This window comes from Galleria mellonella, unplaced genomic scaffold (assembly GCF_026898425.1).
Source record: "Galleria mellonella isolate WM207_F2 unplaced genomic scaffold, CSIRO_AGI_GalMel_v1 utg32, whole genome shotgun sequence".
Taxonomy (NCBI): domain Eukaryota; kingdom Metazoa; phylum Arthropoda; class Insecta; order Lepidoptera; family Pyralidae; genus Galleria; species Galleria mellonella.
In genome coordinates this window covers 4,798,760-4,808,945 of record NW_026442075.1, presented here as the reverse complement: position 1 = coordinate 4,808,945, position 10,186 = coordinate 4,798,760, and the positions used below count along the sequence as shown (strand labels likewise).

The following is a 10,186-nucleotide window of genomic DNA, read 5'->3' as shown; positions in this document are numbered from 1 at the left end:
GTACAGGATCCATTATCCAGTTGTAGTATGAGACGATTACGCGTGAGTCACGGTATAAAAATATTTAAATGTTACCAATCCTTGTGGGCTGAACAAGCGAGTTTTGCAGACAATTTACAGATACATAACTAGTAGCAGCTTTGCAATCCGCACAGACAATGAATGTATTCACATAGAACGAACAGGAATTTGAAGAATTGTTAGTAGAGATGAAACGGATATCCGGTAACTATCCGATATCCGGATAACTACTATTCGGCCGGATAGGCATCCCGCCGAATTAAAATACACAATAGTAAATGAATGTAATAGAAAGAAAATAATTTAATTATTACTCATACTGCACTAAGAGCAAATTATGGTGAATAAATACTAATTTCTCTTCATTGAAAGGTGGCAAGCGGTTTCGCTTCTCTTCATAAATAAGGCTAGCTTCAGAAAGTTTTTCGCTGTACACACTGCTGCATGATGCTGAAAGATAGATTTTGGCAAACTTTGTTAAATTTGGGTATTGTTTGGTGCCCACCAAGAATAAGTCATGATTGCAATCAATTCGCACTGACATAGCCGGATATACGGCCACATGGTTGCTGAATAACTGCTATGCATTTTATCTGTAATTGTTAGTAATTCTAATTACCGTTCCCATAATATACCCTGTCAGGTCAATCTCAACCCCTAGAGTCCATCGTACTGAATACTATGGTTTTTTTATGCATCTTAGAATGGCAAACAAGCTGACGGCCCACTTGATGGAAAGCGATAAACGTCGCCTTTGGACATGAGCAGTACCATCGACATAAAAGGGTACTGTTTCGACCGTGATACGCCCATGCGTTGCTATTATTCCTGAGGATTAAGCTATTATGCCTCTGTACCCTGTAAATTCACTGCCATATCCCAAACCGAAAGTTATGCAACCAACTGCTTCACGGTTGAAACACGAATGGGACAGAAGTACCCAAGCAAACGACTTTTGTAGTCTCCCACTGGTGTATTAATCACGATGGACTGACTTGCCTTTTCATTTCTCACCCATCATCACTCACTGATGTACACACCTGGGTGTATGTACATCAGTGATGATCCCGGGGTACCCCACTAGCACAAAAATTATTCTGTATTCGAATGTCATTCGATATCCACATCCAGTGAGAGTCTACTATAGGAAACCATTATTAGGGAACTGTTCTTAACTCTTCAGAGCTGCATTGGGACAACGGGTTATTAGGTAAAATAAGTTAAAAAGAATAAAACTAATATCTTATAGTAAGCTTTATTTATGTAATTATGAGTTAACAATTTTTTCGATTTTCCGATAGGTTGTGACCTTAACTGAATATAACTCGAATTGCGTATGCAAAATTTTACCGTACATCTCTTACAGAAAAAAATAAACACTGAGAACTGTTTCTAAGAATATTAATATTTATTTTTATACTTACAATAAGAATTCAATTCAGTTTCAAAGCATCATGTATTTATTATACATAAAGTTAATAATATGTTTGAAAAACTTCCTCGAGCGTCCACAAGCCCACCGACTGAACATGACTTACTTAGTAAGCGAAATTTCAAATTATAATTTAAATTAACTATAGGGCGATACAGCCACGAGTCACCGGTCCGGCGGCTGACTGCGCCGCGCTAGTAGGCTTCTCGCTTGCCATTCTACACACCAGAAGCCTTCGCAATTGATATAGCATCCCTTCTAGTTGAAGTATGAAAAAAACAAAAGGTGCATTTATAACGTTAATCGTGACATATCTACAATATTACAAATCAATGCTGGTTGATGTGAATGCCACCGCTAGTTATGATTATTATACATGTATCCGTGTTTACTACAAACATACCACATCCACCAACACAGTTTGTACTGACATAACTTTTAGACAACAATTTACTTGTTATTTATATTAAACATACACGGAGAACGTCCGCGGCCGCAGATCACACAATTTGACTTTGAATTTCTCAAATAATCTAATTTGATTATTCTATCTAGCAAATAGAAAGTAACAATTAGGTACAACTATGGTATTAATTATCTTTTATAGACTTACATGGTTATTATTTTCGACTGTATTGCAGTGATTGTATTAATATTAACGATTTATTTTATATGCGAATTATTACATACTTCAAACAGTCCACAATAATTTATCAAAAAATCTTTATGGAACCATATTAAATTTCCTTTTACATATAATACTTGCATTATCTATTTTTTTTTTTCACTAAAAATATGAAAACGACACAACAAGATGATTACGATAAACACATTCATACTTAGCCAAAATGAATCTAATGCTGGGGATATAATGTGTCGACTATGTAACCGTGACTAATACAAAATATCAAATGCTAGTGCGACCAGCATAATGCCCTATCTGTGGGTACTATTGTAAAGTATGACGTGAATAACATTTTTGAATTTCGAACGAGGCATTATAAACTTTGGTGCTAAGTCAGTCATCCAATTCTGACGTTATACTGAGATAATAAACTAAGGCATGCCTCGTTGAAGAATTCACAACAAAATCGACCCTCAGCATGTCGGTACAAGCGACCATTTGTTCTCCTACAATGACAGGAATAGCATCACGCTGATTAGAATGACATTTAAAAATCTTAATAATACACAAATCACTCTTGTGAATCCATGCCACCAGACCAAGCAAAAATATACAAATGTGTTTTCTCTAAGCTGTACAATTTATACACCAACGCAGCCACTGTTTGCGGCTGTTAAAATTACAAGTAAGTATATGCAGAGCGTGGCGTGTGACATTCGTAACTCAGTCTATTCGCAATCCGACTCCAATCTTAAAAATAAACTACAGAAATCAGCCCCAATAGTCAATATGCACCGTGGACACAGCACGGCCGCCGTCCGCACAACAAATGACTAAAAACAACGTAAACAGACGTAATACTTTGGAATGACTGCGCCGACGACGGCCGTGATCGTAGTAGCATGATACATTTAAATAATGATAAGTCACAGTTCCGGCCCTACGGTTATTACAGTGAACGGAACATCTCACATGAACAGAGTAGTTATGAAGAATGAAAATTGGTAAAAGGCGCCAATATTTATACATATCCTCCGTTCTAGAACCAACCACGGGCCGGCACTGTTCAGTCACGAGACTAATAGTGAAACAACAGTGATTAGCGACATCAAATTGACATGAGCCCATACTTGTTTGCACCAGGTGAAATGTTTCGTTCAGTCTTGTAGGAATACCTATGTAGTCAGTTCACTCGGGACCCGATGCGTTACATCGATTGAAACGAATTACAAGTTAACATTTTTGTAATGAATTTCTACACAAATTATTGCACGTTATACATAACATTTAGGCGGGATCCTCGCTACAATGCCGGTCTCGGTTCACTAGCTCCAGACTCAGTATGGTCAGCACAAAGTTCGAGATTGGAATTAATAAAAACTTGATTGCAGCCGATTCTGAGGTGCCATTCAATTTGACATCACAGCGAAAATTTTATTTTAAAGAACTATTTTGCTAATAGATTTAAGTCAAATTAAAAAGTGTAGTTTATGATAGTTCTTAAAATAGTATTTTTGTGAAACTATTAAATTAAAATAATAGGTTAAGATATAAATTTTCAGAATCGACCCCATTGTTTCTTACGTAATAATATTTTAGCAGACCAAGAGCGGACCGAGGCCGGTACAATAGTGTGGATCGGACCTCACATATCGATATATGTCAATATGTCACAGTGATCAACGAACCCTTCACTTTCATACTGGAAAACGACTGTTCGTCACAAAATAAGTATTTGATAAAGAACAAAGGTTCTCTACTTATTGCGTGGAATTACTAGTTGTTATCTCATTTATTAAAACTATAATTATAATATAGGCATAAATAAAGATAGGAAATTTAGCATCGCTACAATAAGGGGGACAATTTAAATAATTATCATAATAATAGGCATATGTATATCGCGCAAACGGAACTTAGTAAACAATGACTAAATAAAGTTAAAATCTAAAATACGCATACAACCGGTGTGTTGAATATTACCTGCATAGTTATGATTGCGAATTGAGGCGTCTTATACAACCACGTGAGGCCAATGTTGCCCGTATAAATATTGTGAAATATCTAATATCGATATTGACGCCGCATTATACATATATATATATAATTTAACTAAATTGCTCATTAAAACCTCACGAATAAGAAACGTTTCACACATAAAACAGTGTCACAGCATCTATTGCTCTTTCGTGTATAATCATATTTCTTTGATTAAAAATAAATTGTTGCCATTATGCAATCGACTTATGATCCAACATACATCACAACCTATATTAACAATATATACTTTCCGCTTATTGTGTGCAATATTCAACGCACCGTGCACGAAACAGACTTAACAACACACATAAATTTATTATGTAGTCACGATACTCTCTAGGGTATGGTAAGGTAGTAAACTTACGTAACAAAATCATATACATTCACGTGAACGAATGACGTACAAAAATAACATTTCACTGCTCCATTTATAAATGAGACAAAGCGATACACGACTACTAAGTATTTTTATAACTACAGCTGAATAATAATGTAATGAAGTAATGTACAAATCTATAGATTTGCTCGAGCTATGTGTTGGAATGGACACCATAGGGGGGACGCGCCGCGACGAGGTAATGTCGCGTCCCGCAAGTCATAAATGGGATATCGTGATTTCGATGAAAATGAACTATTTCGCTAAGGACGGGAACACAAAACAAATATTCTGCCAACCGCACCCGGCCGTCGTAGGCATTGGCGATAAATAAATAATGTTACTCCTAATTTGATAAGACCCTTTAGTGTTGTAACTCGATTGTTTAATCGTACGACATTACGTAATTTAATCGAGTTATCATAAATCGAACGACCAACTAAAACAAACAGCAACACTTGACAGTAAAGTTGTACGACTGATCGATATTATGTTAGCAAATTAATTGACATCCGATAATTCGAAGTGCTCTGTGATCGAGGCGTGCTGCTATCAAAATGCAAGTGTATCACCCGGCAGAGAGCAACGTTAATGTCAATTACAAATGTCTGTTGATAACTACTATTTAAAACAATGGAAAATAGTATGACAACAGATAGCAAACCGCGCGTTATCGAAGAATTTTCGCCCATATGATTCTGCCACTGGATTCTGTAACTCAGTTACTAACAATTTTTCGTTTGAAACTTATTTAACAGCTGAACCGATTTTGATAAAATTTCTATGGGACCAATTTGTAAGTATATTCTTTCAGATAGAATAAGAATTTTCTAAATCGGTCTATAACTAACAAAGTTATAAGATAACAAACATAAATAACAGTTTTGTCACAAATACATAAATAATCGCAAAACTGGCAGTTTCAAACGAGAACTGTTAGAAATGGAGCTAAATAATTTAGCAGCTGTCTTTCGTTTGGTTATGGCAACACTGATGTGATATGCCTTTTAAACGATCACTAAAAACCTTTAAAACCCGACAGTAACCGTTATAGTTCATATAGCAATTGTGTTTTATTGTTATGTCGTATATATATAATATAATATAAAAATTAAATCAATATATAAAAAGAAAAACCTAATTGAAGAATGGGCTGTGTTGTTTACAAGATTAGATTATTAACTTGATACTTTGATACAATTCATACAGTAGGCGATATTTAAAACCAAGTGGAAACATCTTTCTACTTTTATCTAAATTTATACACTATACAAACTATAACGTAGGAAAACAGGTTAGAATCCTGTAAATGCTTCAAATGAATTCATTTTTATTAATTACAAATTAGTATACCAATAATAATACAAATATTATTTACAAAACAAATCTTCCAATAATTGGAATCGTAGTCGGTACAAATAACATTTATTTTTCATATCCAGAATCGATACTTGTTGCAAGGACGATTAACATATTTCTTTGGCTTGCAATAACGTATCGACAGTGCACGAAAACAATTTATTCATAGATTTATCAACCGGACGTCTGCAAACATAAAGTGGGCTATAAAATACTATTTATTAGTTCACAATGCAGATTAGAATTGGTCTAGATTTCTTGTGCTATAAATATTGTCTATTTCAATAGAACTTAACAAAAATATAAATAAACGAATAATTGACCTCTAAACCATAGGATAGTGATGTCTTTTAGTAGTACAAACCGATAAATCGATTAAATATATCGATTTGTTACTAATTTCCTTTAGAGAGTGTTTCTGTGCTAATTTCAATAAAACTTTGTTACCTTTTCATTAATTTTGTTTTGTTCATTTTTTTTTTTTATTAATTGAAGCAAACTATAATATATACAATTTTAAATAAACCAGTTTGATATCTAACTATACATGTTAATACATTTAAATAAATCAGTAAAACAATTTCCAAAAGTCGAAACGTTTAAATATATTTGACAATCCGAATAAAATTGAAACTTATAAGTAGTCGTTGAAACTCTAAGTCGATGACATACTAACATCTCTAAAACTACTAGAGTTGTTAGTATGAAATTTATTTCTTTATAAATGTGATAGTTTGTAAAGATGTCGTTCCAATTGTTGGATATTTGTTACTCGATGGTGTTCAATCACGGATTTGAATTACATTGGAATGGTAACCTCGCTAGCGTTATCGGTATACACTGGCGGAGTACTAGCAAAGGATGATGAGGTCAAATCAATTTACCTATTGTGAGAAATTCACAAGAAATTCACACGAACAAACCCATGAGTTACAACTAGAACATAAAATTGAGAGGGACTACTGTAATTTTTGTTTCAGGATTGTCACGTTGAAAAACATCGGCAGGTTTATCCAGGAAATATATGAAATTATTCCATACATATTTCTTTTAATTTTCTGTAATATATTTATGTAACCAACCTCCTAGATCAATGGCAAATGGAGTTATAATTAGGTTTCTGTTGCTGAATGCATGATGTAGAACAAGACAGCAACATTCAAGGTCTTCTACTTTTTATGTAACGTAAACGTATATAACGATATAATTATTTGCCACTTATTTAAAGAATCAGACGATTGTATTGTCGTTACTTACTACATAACATTTAACTTTAATCCATTTATGAACTGTATTTATTAAATTAACCTTTTGTATGTTTACAGACTTCACAGTTGTGTAGATATTTAGTAATAAATTAGAATTGGCTACTTTGACGCTGAGGTAACCCTAAGACCAAACTTAGAACACGTTTTCTATGACAATATCTAATAAATTATCCACATTGCCATATTATAATCTTAAGTTGATCCAAGTGTAGAAGTGTGATAAAGTAAGTTGTTTAAACAAACTCCTGAAACCGTGATACTTATCACGCTAAAGCAGATTAGATCTAGCGGTGCGTCGATACGAACGTTTCCTATTTATTTCCACAGTTTTCCTTTACTGTCACTTACATGGTATATATTAGTAGTTGGTTAAGTCACACTGACATCTTGCAACATCTATATTATGTGTCAAATATCAAAAACAAATTTCATTATTTCTGAGTGATCTTTAAAAAGGTTTCTACAATTGCCTTGAAACATTCATCATACTTAATGGCCTGGCCAGAAGAGGGACAATCAGTTTACCTCCGCTGCTCAGGTTTTTAAATTTAACTAGATATAATTGTCATAATCAACTAAATAACAATACATACACACGTATATTGCAAGTACATGGTTTAGACAACAAGAGAATTTTGACATGTAATACAGACGTTTCCAGATTTACAATATAAACTCTCTCGAGTTTCACCAGTGCGGCAATATCACAGACATGGATATAAATAGATAACGTAACTGTACTTCACATGCTAACATTTTCACTAAGTACATTTAAAAGAATCTACTTGTATACCACAGTTAAGTTACGGTTCGGAGTTTCCACATAAAATTTATAGTAGAGTTGAGATTATTTATTGACTTAAAAAACTTACAGATTAATTTAAGTGCAATCGAAATATAAATAGAATCAACGTTATTTACATACTGGGACATTTCTTCCATATCTTAGCTGTCAAATAAATAAACTAAGATATAGTAGAATATTTTTGTAATTCAGAGATTTATTATTATAAAAAAAAAAGTTATAGAGGTAGGCAAAATTATTTTCCTACAGATCGTACTTTTCAAAATGACAGTTGACAGATTCAGGTCATTGACGTTTTATTGTTGTTTTAATAGCTTCAATAGTGTAGTCTATTTCTATCTATGTCTGTGGGCCGTATGAAGAGGTTTACGCTTACGCGTGTGAACGCCGGTGGCAGGAGGGCGGGCGCGGTGCGGAGGGGGCGCGGTGTATGGTATGAGCGGTCGCGGGAGCGGGGGCGGGGGCGGGGGCGGGCGCGGGCGCGGGGGCGGGTCACGTACGCTCGCGTCACTTGCCCGCTCGCGCCGCGCACTTCTTCTTTTTGCGCTTGAAGAAACAGCAGCACCTGGAATAGACGGATTGCCTGCATGACGATTTACAGAGTCTGCCATTGTTCAAGTTGATACGGTATATTTGTAATAGATCATAATGCTCGAGTTCAAGCTCGAAAACGGTTAGCGAACCGTTGCCATTAATTTAATATCTATGAATTCGTCGTCTAATATCTATGAAGACTTACAAAACAGTTAGCTTGTTTGCCATTTCAATAAATTAGTATAAAATATTAATTCAATCTTATTATTCCATAATATTTTATAATTATAATTACTGAAAAATATAAGTGAAAGAATATTTAAGATACTTAGAAAATAATGTACCTAAAGATTAAAAAAAATGTAAAGAGAGGTCTTTAAGGATTACATATATTACAATGTAGGAAAATTGACATAACTAAAATTTTTAATTATAAAAAAATTAATACATGTGAAGCGATGACTTTTTAGCGATGTGAGGAAGGGAAAATGTATATTAGTACATGAATGACAGATGATAACGATGTCTAGGGGATAAAAAATTCCCAAAAACATGAAATAAATAGTAATAAAATATACGAAATGCAACTTTTTTAACTCTAGTATCCAAGTCACCTACTTCAAACGAATATACTCATACGAGTATATTCTGTTGTTGTTGTTTTTTTTTATACCACGTATTTGGACTAACAAGCATACAGCCCATCTGATGGTAAATGGTTATTGTAGTCTATGGACGCCTGCAACACTAGGCGTGTCACGTGCGTGTTAGCGACCGTTATGTATAGTAATAAAATCACGAAGACATGAATCAATTTTGTTTTCTACTAGATCGAGAATGAATCTTAATAAACGTATGAATTACGTAAAAAATTAAAATTAACATATTAAGAAAAAGGAAAGGATAAATAAAATGCAACTCAAACGGTTCAAAATATATAAAAAGGATTATTATTTGTCTTTGTTCGTTTTAAATTCAGGGATGCAGTACATACACACTATATAACTCTGTCGTGAGTCATACAATATTGTATTGCATTATTATCCTACAAACAAGGTGTTTGTACAGTTGGTACGCTGACTTGGTGTCTTATTACAACTGGACACTTAATAATCTAATGATTCAAGTTGTTTGGAAAAATAAAATAAAATGGACGTAAAAACGAAAATAAAAAGGTCGAATGAAACATAAATCGAGCGGTTTAAAAAAACTAAAATGAATAAGGTATCCATAATAATTGATGTTTAATCAATGGGTACTTAATGGGATTATTGTATGTAATTTTAAGAAAAATGAAAAAGGGATGCATTAACGAAAATTAAAGGACAAATTAAACGCAAATTGAGCTGCTTATGAAATAAATAAAAAGGAATCGATAGAGTTGGACCATCAACTTGGTGTCTTAACACCAGGAAACCAAGATTTCCTTGAATAAATGATTAAATAGTATCATAGTGTAGAAAACTATCACCTACCAGTCGTCCAACGGACTCGTCTAAGTAGAAAAACGCGTCCTGAATTATCACATGGTAATTTAGGACGCATTTATGATGTCACGAATGATTACATACTCATTCGTGACATTGTAAAGGCTTTGGACTACTGGTTCTTCCTTATCTTATGGTTGTATTAAGAGAAATAAAAAGGATGTATTAAGGAAAATGAAAGGATAAATGAAAAGCAACCCAAGCGGCTTAAAATAAATAAAAAGAAAAAGGTATCCGTA

The 10,186-nt window shown here is 33.8% G+C and overlaps 1 protein-coding gene across 10 annotated transcripts in view; it reads right to left on the bottom strand.

Moving 5' to 3' along the window:
* Window positions 1–1,264: 1,264 nt before the first annotated feature.
* The window catches only part of LOC113510873 (casein kinase I), a 55,956-nt gene continuing 47,034 nt past the window's right edge, over window positions 1,265–10,186 (bottom strand). For 8 of the 10 annotated variants that reach the window (XM_031907224.2, XM_031907219.2, XM_031907223.2 and 5 more), the window contains one exon: window positions 1,265–8,509. In XM_031907224.2, the coding sequence (XP_031763084.1) occupies window positions 8,434–8,509 (76 nt within the window). In that variant the 3' untranslated portion in view covers window positions 1,265–8,433. The remainder of the gene's footprint in view (window positions 8,510–10,186) is intronic. The other 2 variants (XM_026894418.3, XM_026894419.3) reach the window with 1 other exon arrangement.